This window comes from Procambarus clarkii, chromosome 18 (assembly GCF_040958095.1).
Source record: "Procambarus clarkii isolate CNS0578487 chromosome 18, FALCON_Pclarkii_2.0, whole genome shotgun sequence".
In the NCBI taxonomy this organism is placed as follows: Eukaryota; Metazoa; Arthropoda; class Malacostraca; order Decapoda; family Cambaridae; genus Procambarus; species Procambarus clarkii.
In genome coordinates this window covers 34,143,444-34,161,344 of record NC_091167.1, presented here as the reverse complement: position 1 = coordinate 34,161,344, position 17,901 = coordinate 34,143,444, and the positions used below count along the sequence as shown (strand labels likewise).

Sequence of the window (17,901 nt, the reverse complement as noted above, 5' to 3'; positions counted from 1 at the left end):
GATGAAAAAAACTGGTAATTAAATAATGCATGCAAAAATATAAGCTGTTAATAAGTACGAGTTTGATGTTTAATCCTGAAATGTTCCAGGGTTAAATAGCAGACTATAAATAGCTATAAACCTATATATATCTAATCCTGCCACATGAAATTGGATTCACGTGCGCTACAATATATTTAATGGTAAATAATGGTTATTGCATGGATTCAACACACAACCATTATCATCTCTCTCTCCAGTTCCTCCTTCAGCAGCACGTCTCTCCAGTTCCCCCTTCAGCAGCACGTCTCTCAAGTTCCCCCTTCAGCAGCACGTCTCTCCAGTTCCCCCTTCAGCAGCACGTCTCTCCAGTTCCCCCTTCAGCAGCACGTCTCTCAAGTTCCCTCTTCAGCAGCACGTCTCTCCAGTTCCCCCTTCAGCAGCACGTCTCTCCAGTTCCCCCTTCAGCAGCACGTCTCTCCAGTTCCCCCTTCAGCAGCACGTCTCTCCAGTTCCCCCTTCAGCAGCACGTCTCTCCAGTTCCCCCTTCAGCAGCACGTCTCTCCAGTTCCCCCTTCAGCAGCACGTCTCTCCAGTTCCCCCTTCAGCAGCACGTCTCTCCAGTTCCCCCTTCAGCAGCACGTCTCTCCAGTTCCCCCTTCAGCAGCACGTCTCTCCAGTTCCCCCTTCAGCAGCACGTCTCTCCAGTTCCCCCTTCAGCAGCACGTCTCTCCAGTTCCCCCTTCAGCAGCACGTCTCTCCAGTTCCCCCTTCAGCAGCACGTCTCTCCAGTTCCCCCTTCAGCAGCACGTCTCTCCAGTTCCCCCTTCAGCAGCACGTCTCTCCAGTTCCCCCTTCAGCAGCACGTCTCTCAAGTTCCCCATCACCAGTATCTCAAGTTCCACATCAGCAGCATCTCTCAGCATTTCAACAACAGCAGCATCTCTCTCCCTCCAGTTCCACATCAGCAGCATCAATATCCCATTAGCATTATAAAACAGGCATTAATTTGGCTTCCATCAAGTACATGGAGGTCTAGAATGCTCGCTATGTCATATCATCCCATGGCGAAGCTTTAGCCTGAGAGCCTAATGGCACGTTATAAAGGGAATCAGAACAAATATAAAACATTTAATTCCCTTTTGGCCTACTTGTCACAAACACTGCAAAGTGGTCTAGACAGAGACTTATGGTTGTGTTCCATACACATCGTGTTATATCCAGTAATTTGCTCGCACTGAGTAAACATAAACATACTGTAAATAATTCCACAGTGATCTTGTGCTAGTGTAAACGTGGGGTACATGCAGGTCTTGTATATATTGATACGACGTTATCTATCAGCTGTCCTTCAGATGAGTAGACTGGTGTTATATCCTGGATAGGTGTAGGAATGAGACCGTCGTCGGTATACCTGTGATGTGGGCACTGTTTAACACACAAAGATGCCCTGGTATATCCCTAGCATATATACTTGCCCAGGAAGCATGTGTATGATCAAGCTAGCACACTCTTTTTTAACTTTCGTGTTAACTGGCTAAATTTGAACGTGTAGCGTTATTGTACGAATGTGTGCTGGCAGTCCTGGTCTAGTTATTCACCCCGTATTCGTCTCTTTCCCCCTCCCCCTTATCTCCCTTTCTCTCACCAGTGCATTGACAACCACTGGCTCTTCAGGGGCACGGAAGATCATATCTTGTGTCGTCATCTCCCTGAAGAGACGTGGTATTTAGATTGGCAAGTTTCCCCTAGCCAGCTTAGCACCATCTTGTTAGGCATCTCTCGCCTCTGATGTGGGGGTCGATCCTTCAGATTTATTACTTCGGTGGATGTCTGTTTCATTCAGAAAAGGAAGAGGAATGAGTACAGGCCAGAGGATCAGCCGTATTTCTGAGAATGTGTGTGAGCACTTTCACAGAGAAATATATATTATAGGGAGGCCAGAAGTTGCTTGGATTGGGTTTTATAGCGAACTTGCTTTTGTTTTCTTGTGCCTTATTGTATTCGAAATTACAAGGGGAGGGGTCAGGAGGCAGGAGTGGGGGGGGGGGTGGGGGGAATGTCAAATCACGTAAAGCTAAGGTGGGCAATCTTCATAACCCCTTGTGTCTTCCCCTTTTCAATTCCATCTACAAATTGTCAGCACCATTTTTTTTTTTTGTTCTCCCATTCTGAAATGACATGGCTTCCAAACACGTCAGCAACATTCCTCCAATTTTTGTTAGAAACATTTCTTGTTGACGTGTTTCCGGGCGAGTTTTTTCTTTCACGTTTGCTATTTGAGGTTATTTTTATTCGAAGAGTCATGGAATGATGTCTTTTGTCGACTGATGGACGTCCTTCATTTTGCTAGAGGTGAAGCCTCGCAGGCCCTGATAAAGAAGAGGAGAGGAGGGGAGGAAGAGAGACGGGGGAAGAGATAGGGACGAGAGAGAGAGAGAGAGAGAGAGAGAGAGAGAGAGAGAGAGAGAGAGAGAGAGAGAGAGAGAGAGAGAGAGAGAGAGAGATAGGGGGGGGGATAGAAAGAGACAGAATAACAGTTTTTCAGAAAGACTGTCTGAAAGAGAATGTCGGTGAAAGAGAGCGGTGGACCGTTGAGTGTGTAACACTCGGGCAGAAGTGGCTGCTCCCGATGATGCTTTTCGTGTTAGAATTCACACTTAATGGCTTAAACATATGGAAGTCATAGCACGGAGAAAGAAAATAAGTAGCACTCAATTGGAAAGAATCAATAATTAGACTGGAAACTGTCCAGCAGCGACATACTGGAAAGATGGCTAGTCAAATCAAACACTACAACACAACACAATACAACACACCCCAACACAACACAACACAACACAACACAACGCGCTCACTGGATCAACACTAACACACTCACAACAAAGAAGAAATGTTTTCCTTAAACAAATATAATGCAAGCAATATTGCATTTGAATTCTGGAACAAATCTCCTCCCGGACCGAAACAAACATCATAACATGAATAACGTGTGAGTAAACACATGTGTCCATCCTGGCAGGTGTTGGTAGTATAGCTACACTGCCGTCCATCCTGGCAGGTGTTGGTAGTATAGCTACACTGCCGTCCATCCTGGCAGGTGTTGGTAGTATAGCTACACTGCCGTCCATCCTGGCAGGTGTTGGTAGTATAGCTACACTGCCGTCCATCCTGGCAGGTGTTGGTAGTATAGCTACACTGCCGTCCATCCTGGCAGGTGTTGGTAGTATAGCTACACTGCCGTCCATCCTGGCAGGTGTTGGTAGTATAGCTACACTGCCGTCCATCCTGGCAGGTGTTGGTAGTATAGCTACACTGCCGTCCATCCTGGCAGGTGTTGGTAGTATAGCTACACTGCCGTCCATCCTGGCAGGTGTTGGTAGTATAGCTACACTGCCGTCCATCCTGGCAGGTGTTGGTAGTATAGCTACACTGCCGTCCATCCTGGCAGGTGTTGGTAGTATAGCTACACTGCCGTCCATCCTGGCAGGTGTTGGTAGTATAGCTACACTGCCGTCCATCCTGGCAGGTGTTGGTAGTATAGCTACAATGCCGTCCATCCTGGCAGGTGTTGGTAGTATAGCTACACTGCCGTCCATCCTGGCAGGTGTTGGTAGTATAGCTACACTGCCGTCCATCCTGGCAGGTGTTGGCAGTATAGCTACACTGCCGTCCATCCTGGCAGGTGTTGGCAGTATAGCTACACTGCCGTCCATCCTGGCAGGTGTTGGCATTATAGCTACACTGCCGTCCATCCTGGCAGGTGTTGGCATTATAGCTACACTGCCGTCCATCCTGGCAGGTGTTGGCATTATAGCTACACTGCCGTCCATCCTGGCAGGTGTTGGCATTATAGCTACACTGCCGTCCATCCTGGCAGGTGTTGGCAGTATAGCTACACTGCCGTCCATCCTGGCAGGTGTTTGCATTATAGCCAGTAGTTTCACTGCCACTAAAGGTTTAGTGCCCATTATCGGGAAAAGAAAGCTTGTTAGGCTTGTCGAGATCCCCATAGCTAGAAGTCCCCTGGGGACCTATTTACTGCTAAGTGAAGAGGCACATGCGGTGTTTTAATAGCTTCCGCACCTATAATATCGTTTTCAATGTCAGAGATATTTTAACTATTTAATCATTTCTTTTTCCACTACATTTCCTTTTCCCCTGGTATTCTCTTCTGGAGTTCTCAGACTGTGTGTATTTATATATGTACAATTTCTATATATACTTGCGTGTCTGGTATGACATAATATAGATTCGTGGCATAGTTGCTGATTGTTAATAGATTGAGGAAAAGAGAGAGAGAGAGAGATTGAGGAATTGATAATTCAGGAAAACGTTATTGTGTGGACTTTAAGGTTGTCAAGCCGGCGATAGAAACAACTGGTGGTTTAGATATTTAATAGTAAACTTGTGCTGCCACATTTGGTGTGTGATTATAAGTAACATTGTGGCATTATCTAGCTCACTTTGATTTAATTATCCCTATGTTTATTATGCATTTAATTTTGCTTTAGTGCCTGCATGAATTGGTAGTTAACCTCACCCCCAAAATGGTTACAAAGTTCGGCTTATTTACGATGATTCTAGCGGTAAAATAATTTTATTCCTGCATAAGTGCACGCAATCGAGAGTCATTTGTGGCACCTCTAATATTGATATTGTGTTCTTGTGCGAATTGCAGTACAGAAAAAGGAGCATTATACTTTTAATAATAATAATAATAATAAGGAATAATAAGTCCTAACCTGGACTTGGATAATACAAACTGTTCGACTAAGGGTCTAAGTCGTGAGAAAAGTATGTACCCCTCTATGGCGTCATAATGTTCATGTAGGGTAGAAGTTTTAGACCCCACTGGAGTCACAGTCCCACTACACCTCACGTACAGGCCGGCTGTAGGCGTGTGAGTGGTCGAGGTCGGCCTCCAGGGACAGTCACTAGTCAGTGTAGACATCATCATTACTCACAGCGGAGTGTGTTTGGCCCGCTCAATACTCAGCACCAGCACCATCGCTACCAGAGGCTGTGGGGGGATGGTATTGGTTGTGGGTGTTGGTGGTGTTGGAAGTCGGTGTTCATTATTCCGAGGAAGTGTTAATATCCCGTTGCGTTTAATTTCACTGTTGCACCAAAATTTTGACTTTATGGTTGATAACGTCAAAATTCCAGTGCGTATAGGAACAGACAGGAAGTATGATGCTGAAGCAACCACTATAACACCTGACATGCCCCAGAGTGATGATGACGATGCTGAAGCAAGCACTATAACACCTGGCATGCCCCAGAGTGGTAATGATGATGCTGAAGCAAGCACTATAACACCTGACATGCCCCAGAGTGATGATGACGATGCTGAAGCAAGCACTATAACACCTGACATGCCCCAGAGTGATGATGACGATGCTGAAGCAACCACTATAACACCTGGCATGCCCCAGAGTGGTAATGATGATGCTGAAGCAAGCACTATAACACCTGACATGCCCCAGAGTGATGATGACGATGCTGAAGCAAGCACTATAACACCTGGCATGCACAGTTTGGAGATAATGGAGAAGCAAGCAGCAAACCCCGGCATTTATGACGCCATGAGCGAGAGCGAGAACGATAACATTAAAGAGCAAGAGTGTCGGGGCTGGAGCACGGGGGGGTAGAGTACACCGTCATGCTGTGAAGCCTGATGTAAGTGTCACTGAAGACCGCAATGGTTATGAAGGAGGTGATGGAGCCCTCTGGTAATGTGGGCTGATGCCACCACAAGGTTTGTGGCTGCAACATTACTCACACAGTTGCAACGCAGTGTGGCTCTTGGGTAAACACCTACGACCCCTAAAAGTTATCTGGGGGCGTAGATGCCACGTCTCTGAGATAAAATGGTAATTCACATAAATAGTTAGTACACTATATACAGTTTACTTGCATAGGGACACGCATTCACGCGCACTCACACGCGCGCACACGCACACACACACACACACACACAAACAGTCGAGCGAGGTGATAATAGTAAATTACTCCAAGATGACATAGACTGTACAATTTCTCCATGAAATGGCCACTGAATTTTAACACCAGTAAGTGTAAGGTGACGAAACGGAAACACCTGACATAAAATCAGCAGGACTTAACACACTGAAAATTAAATTACCTCCAAGTAATGACTAGAAAAAAAAAGAATCTAAGAGTGGACATTGGACCAGTGATAAATCACTATATACACACAGACATCAGCAGCACACTCTACACTGGTAAATGTTAGGACATCCCTCAGAAACTTAAGGACTCATTCACAGACCAGAAGCCAGATTCACAAAGTAGTTACGCGAGTACTTATGAACGTGTACATCTTTCCTTAATCTTTGATGGCTTTGTTTACATTTATTAAACAATTTAACAGCATGAAAACTTCCCAATCAACTGTTGTTATTGTTATAAACAGCCTCCTGGTGCTTCGGAGCTCATTAACTGTTTAATAATTGTAAACAGAGCCGCCAAAAAATTTAGAAAAGATGTACAGGTTCGTAAGTGCTTGCGTAGCTGCTTCGTGAATCTGGCCCCTGCGTACCACCAGCGTGAGGAGGCCTAGTCGAGGACTGGGCCGCGGGGACGCTAAGCCCCGAAATCATCGCTAGGTAACCATGACAAAGATAAGGACCAGTCTGACAGTATATCATCCCATCATGGAACCTTCACCTTTAAAAGGCACATATTTTTATCTCTCTTACCTATATGTTTACCCTAAAGAGGTAAAGAACCTCTTTACCTTGTGAAGGTAAAGAGGTTCGAAACGAGACTCGTCCCAGAATTACGATGAATATTGTTTCAAGAAAGACGGAGAACGTTAAACCAAACGACGCTAGAAAAGAGGAGAGAGGAGACATAATAACGACATATAAAATAATGGAATGGACAGTGGAAGAAGACTAAATGTTCACAATGACAACCAATTGAACACTGGACAGCCCCTCGTGAACATACGCGTTTTCGCAAATAACAGATCGTGTACATTTATTTTCAAGTGCGGTTTATGGCGTGGAATAAACAACTCTATTATCTGAAATGGTCTAACAAGGAATAAAAAAAAAATCTATTATCTGAAATGGTGGAAAATTATAAAGAATATAAAAATGTATCATTCAGATTCTTGAACATCACAAAATATATTATTTGATGTCAAGTATTGCCTCTTGTATTGGGTGTGGTCCAGGCAGGTAGATAGACAGGTATAATAGCCTATCCGACAATTTTCTTGTCTGCTGCACGACGCAATAAAGTAATCTGAGATGCCAGACTCTGTCCCTTAAGCTGCGTACTGCCCCCAAAGCTGAAGCACTACTTGAAGCTGCTAACGTGATAGAATAATATATATTGGCTGGAACAGTTTGGCTAAACTGAGACCCTTTTATGCTGGTTTGAATATGTCTTAGTCGTGATTCGCTAGGTAAACAGGTAGTATTAAAAGCAGGGAGAGGGGTTACGATGAATATACTCAAGCTCTTCGGCTGGGATGTGAATGATCTCTGCATCATGCAGTGGGACACGCTGTCCCACTGCAGGACCCACCACAGGCTGTCATAATGCAAGACCCACCTCAGGCCCACCACAGGCTGTCCCACTGGAGGACCCACCACAGGCTGTCCCACTGGAGGACCCACCACAGGCTGTCCTACTGCAGGACCCTCCTCACAGGCTGTCCCATTGCGGGGGGACCCACATCAGGCCCACCACTGGCTGCTCTACTGCAGGACCATCACAATCCCACTATTAACCTTCAACACTTGGCTTGGTCAGTCTTCTCAAGGTGGGATTTGATAGTAGTACATGATGTATTTCTCCCTGATCTTGGAAACATAACTCCCTCCCCGTCCCTATACCACTCTTCTTACCTGGGAATGTCTGGAGTGTTTATATAAAGCTGATCTCATCATTTATAACACTTAACCAATAGATATTACCGGAAAAATATCTGATACTAAGAGTGGATGAGTTACTCTGATAAACGCACTGACAGACACTGGGAATTAAGAGCTCGGGGCTGTTTCCTGTGTATTCTCGGTATATATTTACTGAGAGTTTATATTTTAATCCTGGACTATTATTTCAGGACTAAAGGTAAACTTACTGGTTGGTTAGTAAGGTTTTGTGGTTGATATAGCCTTAAGCTTACTCTGAATCTGTAATATCTGTTATTAGATTTCTCTGAAGAAGAGAGTCATTAGTTGCCATATTGTGTGGGGCGAGAGAGTCAGATTGATTGATTGATGAAGATTAGACCACCCAAGAGGTGGCACGGGCATGAATAGCCAATAATAACTCGTATTTATGGGCTAGAGACCCAGAGAACTTGCCACTCTTACTAGGTTAGGGTTAGGTGGGGCCATGTTTTATATTCGTCGCTTGGTTAGGTTAGGTGGGTGGCTTGGGTTCGTACGTTTCTGGTTAGGTTAGCACTTTGTATTTTGCACGTTGTGGCAAGTCCAGGGTAACTTGAGTTAAGTAGCAGCTGATCAGCGCCAGAATTCATCAGGTACATGTGTCCAATTACGAAATCTGTACATCTTTCCTCCAATCATGACGGCTTAATTTACCATTATTAAACACTTGATGACCTCCAAGCGCAACCCAGGTTATCTATAACAATAATATTTGGTCTGGAACGACCTTGCAGCGTTTCCAAGGTCATAAACTGTGTAATGAATACAAACTACTGTAGGCCGCCATGCATAAGGAAAGGATCTACAGGTTTCGTTTCGTAAGTGAACACGTAAAGGCTTGGTGAATTGTGGCGTGGTGTGTGTGTTGCCCCAGCCAGGCTGCAGAACGACGAGGGAGATTTCAATGAGAGTGACGCTGACTGTGGTCAGTATGAACGTGAAGGTTCAGCTCTACGGTCAGCACCGCCCTTCCTCAGCAGCAAGGGTGTGTGCTTGTGTATTAAATGTGTGCAATTACACACAACCCTGGAAACACAAATCATAACTTTATTTTCCGCTTGTTACAACTTGTAATAAAGTTGTTACATCTTGGCTTAACGTGTTTATGGCGTATTAGAACGTTGTTACAACTTGCTATATTAGTTGTAATAACTGGTTAGGAGGTATTAAAACTTATTCGAACGTTGTACCAACGTCGTAGTTTCGGTGTGTGTTTGGCGAGTTAAGGGTGTGTGCAGTAATTTAGATTGTACACCCCCAGAGTCTGTGCTGGCGGTTTTGGTATTGGGGGTTATAACGCCCATCAGCGGCTGCACGGTTGTTACAACATCTTACTGACCAGCCAGCAAGTTTGTTATTGTTCTTAGGGCTTCTCAGCCTCTGTGGGCTACTAAGACCATCACAATATATTATTGACCAACCCGCAAGTATACTTTAGTCCTGAACGTGGTCCTGGAATAATGTAAATTATCTGTGTATATATACCCCCGAGAAGCAGGTTATACTTCTGTGTATAATGCCTTTGCAGGCAGTGATCGACCAGCTCACCAGAGGTCTCCTAGCACACCTCGTTCTTCAGCGGTCAGTTTATCTAGTCTCCATTGATTCTCACCCCCCCCCCCCCCAAAAAAAAAAAGTAAATTTCCTGTGGACAAAATTAGCAATTTCCAGAGGGATATTAATAATCCATTGTTGACGAGGTGTTGCACTAATAATGGTTAATGCAACGGGCTTATGAGCCCAAACTATATACACTAATTAAGCCCCCGCCCCAAAACCCAGATAATTAGATGCAATACTAATCACAGCAAATCAAGTTTATCTCAGCGGCTCCTCTTCCGGTTAATTAATCCAAGAGGCAATCACAGGCACTCCAGCTGATGCTCCTCTTGGGGTGACCCTTACAGCGAGGGAGGAGGTCATCTTTCCCCTCTACAGCTCCCTCGTCATCACAGGGATGAGGGAGAGATCATGTACCCCCCTCTACAGCTCCCTCGTCATCAAGGGGGCCCAGAGGTTGGAGGGAAGGTTATCCTGGCCCTCGTCAACCCCCACTCAGCCAGCCCGGGACTCGCCTGAGGGTAGTGGGGACGGGGCATATGCCGCCGACACCGGTTACTGTGAGCAATACGAGGTAACTTTTCCTATTAAGCGATCGGCGCGTCCCCATTGTTTGTCCGCCTTCTGTTATTGGCTTCCACGGGGAGAGAGAGAGAGAGAGAGAGAGAGAGAGAGAGAGAGAGAGAGAGAGAGAGAGAGAGAGAGAGAGAGAGAGAGAGAGAGAGAGGGGGGGGGAGTGGTCAGGAGTGGTCAGGAGTTGGGAGTGGTCAGGAGTGGGGGTGTGGGAGTGGTCAGCAGTGGGGTGTGATCGGTAGGGCGACGGCCTTACAACCTGCAGGATTGGTATTCGATCCCCGATGGTCCAATTTGATGGGCATCGTTCCTTCACTCCGTCCTCATGTCCCCTTCCAACTGGGTCATACTAGCTTAGCGCTTTCACCTCGTTAATAGAGACCTTCGATAGCTCAGTTGGTAGAGCGGTGGACTGTAGTTGGTACTGAAGCGGACATCCATAGGTCACTGGTTCGAATCCGGTTCGAAGGATAGTTTTTGCCCGAAACGCTATGCGCATTAGTTGCTTTACGTATTGTATGTGCTAGCTCTATCTATAAATTCAACTTTATGTTTGCAAAAATCTATGTATGTACTTTTCCTGAATAACAAAATTTAATTTTGAATTTTAATTTGAGCTACCTTACCTTAAGAAGTTATGCTTTAGGGCTTGGTTATTTCAAAGAAAACAGAAAACGGTAGTCAGTCAAATCGTAACGGGAACTGTTGTAAGTAGAGAGCTTCAGAGTTCTGTACTCGAACTTCTATTTTTTTACCATATATATAAACGATTTAGATACGGATTTGTACGGTAACATTTATAAGTGTATAGGTGGTACAGAAATATTCAGAGGAGGCAAAATCTCTACAAGATTTCTATATTCTAACACAACAATCCGGGATCCCAGATGCCCACTCTAGATCAACATACTGAAACACAGTCTCTGGTATGCCCGAGGCCCACTCAAGCCCAACAGTCACAGTCCTCAGAACTCCTCATAGCAGCAGCAGCAGCAGTAGCAGCAGCAATAGCTGCAGCAGTAGCAACAGCAATAGCAGCAGCAGCAGTAGCATAACTAAATCCAAGATCCATTGTGAATACAGTTTCCCTCCCGTGTCTCACCCAGGCCACCCTAAACCCTTCCCCCCCTTCACCCGCTTCCCACTGTAAGTGTGTATCCCACCGTGGCTTCCCACTTTCTTCCACGTACACAAATATTTTTTATTTCCCCCCTGCGGACCAGAGTAAGCTGCGGCCCAAGGCAATCGTGGGGAGGGGGTTATTTTTATTATTATTTTCAAGCTGGGACTGCAGTGGCCGCGTTGTTACGCGGCAGGGGAACGTCCTGTCTTTCTCCCATTCATACTTTTTTGTCACTCCCGCCCTACGTGCGATGGGTCCTGATGTTCCTCAAGCACGATTCAAAATCTGTTTGGTGAATACATATTGGGTCTTGCTGTATTTTTATGTTGCCAGAAGAAAATGCAGTCGTACTTCGAGACTGAAAATAAAAACTGGAGAGCTAAAAAATTCACGAGACCCCCGGTATGTGTTTGTTATTTTTCTTATTTTTTTATTTTTTTTTTATTTTATATTGATTGTCTAGTGGTTAATGTGCCCTTTTTTATCTCTATTATTTAATTACTGTTCATCATAATTGTACACAATGCTGGTCTATACCTACGTGAACAGTGAGTTTCTTATGATAAAAGCAAACGCAGAAAGGGAAGCGAAAACAGCATTTTTTTTATTATTATTATTATTATTTTCTACCACAGACGTGGCCACACATTTACAATGCTAACCAGCATATATACATTTTCTTCTGTCCTCCATGGACAGGGTTAGAGAAGTGTTAAACATATAGTTCAAGGGTTTATTGAACACTCAACCACAGAAGGTAATTCGGTGCTTTTAAAATGCTAAGCTAACCTACATACGTAAATACATAGACACACAGATTTACGTATGCCCTACATAAAGTGTTTGATGTGTCTTTTACATAGTGTCATTAATGTGCATTTACAAAAGTGAAATGTAATTCTGATCAGCTTCCATATATACTTTATACCCATACATATACATACACACACACACATATGCATACATATATACACACACACATGCATTCACATACATTTGTCTCATTTACTCTGACAGGGTGAGATAGCTGATAAAGAAACTAGTGTGCAGTTAAGCACTTAATCACTGAAGGTGAGCAGTGGAATAGCAAAGGTCGCTTGAGTAACAGTGTACGCAACAAACGGAGAACACAGCAGCGGAACAGGGAACACGGCAGCGGAACAGGGAACACGGCAGCGGAACAGGGAACACGGCAGCAGAACAGGGAACACGGCAGCGGAACAGGGAACATAGCAGCGGAACAGGGAACACGGCAACGGAACAGGGAACACGGCAGCGGAACAGGGAACACGGCAGCGGAACAGGGAACACGGCAGCGGAACAGGGAACACGGCAGCGGAACAGGGAACACGACAGCGGATCAGGGAACACGGCAGCGGAACAGGGAACACGGTAGCGGAATAGGGAACACGGCAGCGGAACAGGGAACACGGCAGCGGAACAGGGAACACGGCAGCGGAACAGGGAACACAGCAGCGGAACAGGGAACACGGCAGCGGAACAGGGAACACGGCAGCGGAACAGGGAACACAGCAGGGAGAATAATAATGATAGTTAGAGACGGCTCACTAACATTAACCCTTGCCTTTTGTCTTAGCATTGCCAGTAAGAAAATCTTATGATTTATAGTAAATTACTAAGAACTGAGAGAGTGAGAGAGAGAGAGAGAGAGAGAGAGAGAGAGAGAGAGAGAGAAAGAGAGAGAGAGAGAGAGAGAGAGAGAGAGAGAGAGAGAGAGAGAGAGAGAGAGAGAGGGAAGGCTCTGTTTCACAAGCATGAGATATATAGACGTCGAATATATCAGCAGCCGCCTTATACTAATATATGACATAATGCATCACTCTTACTGCAAGAACGGTGTTAGCACGCGACAAATAACAGCGAGCAATCACATAAATTGAACAGTCCTGCATCTCTCGTCTGGATCACCTTTTATTGGATAATCACGACATATGAAGGTGCTTTCGTGCAGACAGAGAGATAGAATGATAGTAAGGGAGAAGGAGAGAGAATGAGAAGAGAAAGGAGATAGAATTTTCCAAGTACAATTCATCCTTTCAGATCCTGTAGCACAGTGGACTACATCTTAGACATTATTAAGGAACCCGGATTCGATCCCAGGGCAGGAGAGAAGAGAATGAGCACGTTCAGTTGATGCTTCTATTCACCCGGGAGTCAGGCAACTGTTGTGGGTTGCATCTTGGGGAGGGTCAGTGGTTGGCCTGGGAGAGTATACCTCGATGAAACTAAGTACAGGCTTCCTGTCCCCGACAACGGGAATTATATCATATCGGGCGAGGAAATATACTGGAGAAATGGTGTATTTGACGTGATGAATACTGTTGACGTATGATGTATTTGACCTGATGAATACCACACTACACACAGTAATCACAATAGCGTGATGCATCAAATGAACAAATCCACAAGGGCGTATGGTGAATTTATCTTGGTTCTCACCAGTTCTGTTCTTCACTAGTTACGTTATTATTTCATATTTATTGACGTGAAAAACACTCATACTTACAGTGTGAACCTTATATTGTACGCGAAGGACAACAACAATGAATAAAATTAATGAACAGAACCAGTGAGCAGAATTAATGAACAGAACCAATGAACAAAAACAGAGTCCGAGCCCAATCGCCAGTTAATTACACTTTCCTTACAAACACAGTAGAAGTAAATCCAAATATACGTAAAAAAAATTACTTGTTTTTTTTTTTACTTTTTGTAGATTGGCGAACGATCGTTTATAACTAGATCTCAAACCTTGTCTATGGAGGACAGAAGAAATGTACTCATGATGGTTAGCATTGTAGATGTATGGCCACGGCTGTGGTAGGAAATAATAATAATACAAAAAACTATTCCCTCCTCCTATGGTGGTCTCGAATCCCTTCGTGTGTTATGTAAACGTGTTCTTGCTTACCAACGTTATCAAAACTACAACTCTCTTGAGTTGCAATCTTCCTTTTCACTGTCGTCTCATATTTGCCGAAAACTATATTACTTGAGATTTTGACTATGCATTACTTTAAGCATTTTTATCTAGATTCTCTCATGTCTGTTCCTCTTCTTGGGAAAATGCTGAGCACGTTCGTCTCTCAGGAAATGAACAATCCTCTCCAATAGACATTTGTCTTGTGCAAATCCCTTCCTCTTCCTTCTCCTCTCTGCTCCGATCATTCCTCTTCCCTTCTCCTCCCCATCCTCCTCCTTTCTCTCCTTTGGTTAAGTGCTTAATAGCACACTTGTTTCTCTATCAGCTATCTTACCCTCTCAGAGTAGGAGAGCCATAAATGTATGTGTATGTATGTGTGTGTATGTATATGTGTATTTATGTATATATATATATATATATATATATATATATATATATATATATATATATATATATATATATATATATGTGTGTGTGTGTGTGTGTGTGTGTGTGTGTGTGTGTGTGTGTGTGTGTGTGTGTGTGTGTGTGTGCGTATGTATATGTATGTATGTGTATAAAGTTTATGTGGAAGCTGATCAGAATTACATTTCACCTTTGTAAATGCACACTAATGATACTATATAAAGAACACATTGACCATTTTATGTAGGGCAGACGTAACTCTCTATATCTATGTATTTATGTCTGTACGTTAGATTGGCATTTTAAAAACACTACAATCCCCTTCTGTGGTCGATTGTTCAATAAATCCCTGAGCTATATGTTTAACAGATCTCTCACCCTATCCATGGAGGACAGAAGAAAATGTATATATTCTGGTTAGCATTGTAAATGTGTGGCCACGTCTGTGGTAGAAAATAATAATAAATAAAAAATCCTCCTTTTCCGTTTTTTTCCTTAATAATAATAGGCACTTATTTTAGCTGGCTATTTCTTCATCGAGATTTCTGGCATTGATGCTGTATAATGCTGGGCAGAAGCCCTTCTGACGAAACGTTCTCTTGATACAAAGTCTTCTCTGATTATTTCCGTCTCTACATCACTGCCGAGTGCTGAAATAACTCAAGCTCTCACCGGATATTTTCACCAGCCTGACATACAACGATAATATATCAACACCTGTTCCATGAAAGTATATCTTGAAATATATCACTTAAGGCCTCAAGGGCCTTAAAACATGACAAACAACGCCAGTCTGACTTATTAATTGGACAGTTTTATGTCTTGCGTGTAGATCTCTCTTTATTGGGTATCGCAGAAGTACGGTTTTAAATTGACAGGGATGTAATGAATGGCGTCTTGTCGATATGAAAGCGCTTTGCAACAATCTGAAAGCCTTTGAAGGAGGAGGGGGGGTAAGGGGAGGGAGAAAGTGAGTAAGAGAGTGAGATAGTGGGTGTGAGAATGAGTGGGGAAAATGATTAAGAGCGTGAGCGAGGGAAGGAGAAGGTGAGTCTGTACGTGAATGAGAGGACACATAAATGGGCAAGAGAATAACAGGGCGGTTGGGTGTTGTGGAGAAGCCCCGACCTCTGTGCTCTAAGTCTGGGAGCATTTCGGATACTTAATTTGACATCGGTTTCTTGATTAGGTTTGTTCCTCTCTCTCTCTCTCTCTCTCTCTCTCTCTCTCTCTCTCTCTCTCTCTCTCTCTCTCTCTCTCTCTCTCTCTCTCTCTCTCTCTCTCTCTCTCTCTCATTGGATGGGGCATCCATATATATATATATATATATATATATATATATATATATATATATATATATATATATATATATATATATATATATATATATATATATATATATATATTTATATATATTTATATATATTTATATATATATATATATATATATATATATATATATATATATGTCGTACCTAGTAGCCAGAACGCACTTCTCAGCCTACTATGCAAGGCCCAATTTGCCTAATAAGCCAAGTTTTCATGAATTAATTGTTTTTCGACTACCTAACCTACCTAACCTAACCTAACCTAACTTTTTCGGCTACCTAACCTAACCTAACCTGTAAAGATAGGTTAGGTTAGGTTAGGTAGGGTTGGTTAGGTTCGGTCATATATCTACGTTAATTTTAACTCCAATAAAAAACAATTGACCTCATACATAATGAAATGCGTAGCTTTATCATTTCATAAGAAAAAAATTAGAGAAAATATGTTAATTCAGGAAAACTTGGCTTATTAGGCAAATCGGGCCTTGCATAGTAGGCTGAGAAGTGCGTTCTGGCTACTAGGTACGACATATATATATATATTTATCCATATATATATATATATATATATATATATATATATATATATATATATATATATATATATATATATATATATATATATATATATATATATGTCGTACCTAGTAGCCAGAACTCACTTTTCAGCCTACAATGCAAGGCCCGATTTGCCTAATAAGCCCAGTTTTCATGAAATAATATATTTTCTCTATTTTTTTTCTTATGAAATGATAAAGCAACCCATTTCATTATGTAAGAGGTGAATTTTTTTTTATTGGAGTTAAAATTAACGTAGATATATGACCGAACCTAACCAACCCTACCTAACCTAACCTAACCTATCTTTATAGGTTAGGTTAGGTTAGGTAGCCGAAAAAGTTAGGTTAGGTTAGGTTAGGTAGGTTAGGTAGTCGAAAAGCAATTAATTCATGAAAACTTGGCTTATTAGGCAAATCGGGCCTTGCATAGAAGGCTCAGAAGTGAGTTCTGGCTACTAGGTACGACATATATATATATATATATATATATATATATATATATATATATATATATATATATATATATATATATAAAGCTCGATAAACTACCCTTTTTAATTTCTTGACATCTCTTATTGATTCCTAAGCTAAGCAATCAGTTCTGGATCTTCCAGCAAAGCACTGAGCTCCTGAACGTTCATCTAAGTGCCCAGCTCTAAAAACCTTTAGATAAGAACCTCTTCCTCACTATATCGTCTACTCTCCCCCTAGTGGAACAAGACATATAAAATAATTTTACTTCAACATTTATCCGAAAACATTATATCGCTTAGTATACCAATCTTGCTGCGAGGGAGCCGGTGATATATTGTACATCTATAGTATCACAATCAATACCTGAAAATCGGAGGTATTGTCCCAACCTCAGGCTCGTGCCGGGTCTTATTTGAGTGGCTTGATACATGGACATCTACGAGGAAAAGAAAGAGAGGCTGGCTTTCAGGAAACGAGATTCTTCAAGCGGAGGCGATTGGTCTTTTCGTGCGAGGCTGAGAGAGAGAGAGATGCTTTGTGAAATACGAGACACATTGGATGTCAGGACTAGTGGAACAAATACCCAATGGGACCGATCACATTCGTCATTACTAGTGGGGTCGAGGCTCCTCGTGACGTGAGGTCGATTGGATGGAGGGATCGAGTTTCGGGAGGCAAGGTTGACAGGAAGCACAGCAAAGCTAGAAGGAGGAAGTTGAGGTCGACAGAATCAACGATGGGTCTCGCTGAAAGGAGGATGGGCTGGCGTTGATGTTAGAACAATAATTCTAGGATAAATCATCGTTTTTTTTTCATGTTCTTCTTTTGGAGGGAAAGTTGGACGAATTCGTCGAATGATGATAAATGTTTAAGGTCATCTCAAGAGACAGCCAACACTACACAATTTATTATACCTATTAAACTCTTCTTTTCAAGGGCTCACAACACATAAAATAGAGTTCTGACAGGCATCTTTGACAGACACGTGACCCCTATCGGCACCAACCAGAAGATACGGTTT

General features: G+C 43.0%; 2 protein-coding genes and 1 non-coding gene across 3 annotated transcripts; 2 read left to right on the top strand and 1 right to left on the bottom strand.

The window, feature by feature from the left end:
• Positions 1–1,026: 1,026 nt before the first annotated feature.
• Positions 1,027–4,990, bottom strand: LOC138366073 (protein psiR-like). Its single transcript, XM_069326802.1, has 3 exons — positions 4,947–4,990; positions 2,970–3,931; positions 1,027–1,067 (listed from the first exon to the last, which is right to left on the bottom strand). Exons 1-3 carry the CDS (start codon positions 4,988–4,990, stop codon positions 1,027–1,029), a joined length of 1,047 nt encoding a protein of 348 aa, XP_069182903.1.
• A 133-nt stretch (positions 4,991–5,123) lies between these two features.
• On the top strand, positions 5,124–5,633 carry LOC138366071 (uncharacterized). Its single transcript, XM_069326801.1, has one exon. The coding sequence runs from the start codon at positions 5,124–5,126 to the stop codon at positions 5,631–5,633; it is 510 nt and encodes a 169-aa protein (XP_069182902.1).
• Positions 5,634–10,427: 4,794 nt separating this feature from the next.
• Positions 10,428–10,517, top strand: TRNAY-GUA (transfer RNA tyrosine (anticodon GUA)). The gene is given in 2 exon segments: positions 10,428–10,464; positions 10,482–10,517. It is a non-coding gene; the product is annotated as a tRNA-Tyr (tRNA).
• The last annotated feature ends 7,384 nt before the right edge of the window (positions 10,518–17,901 follow it).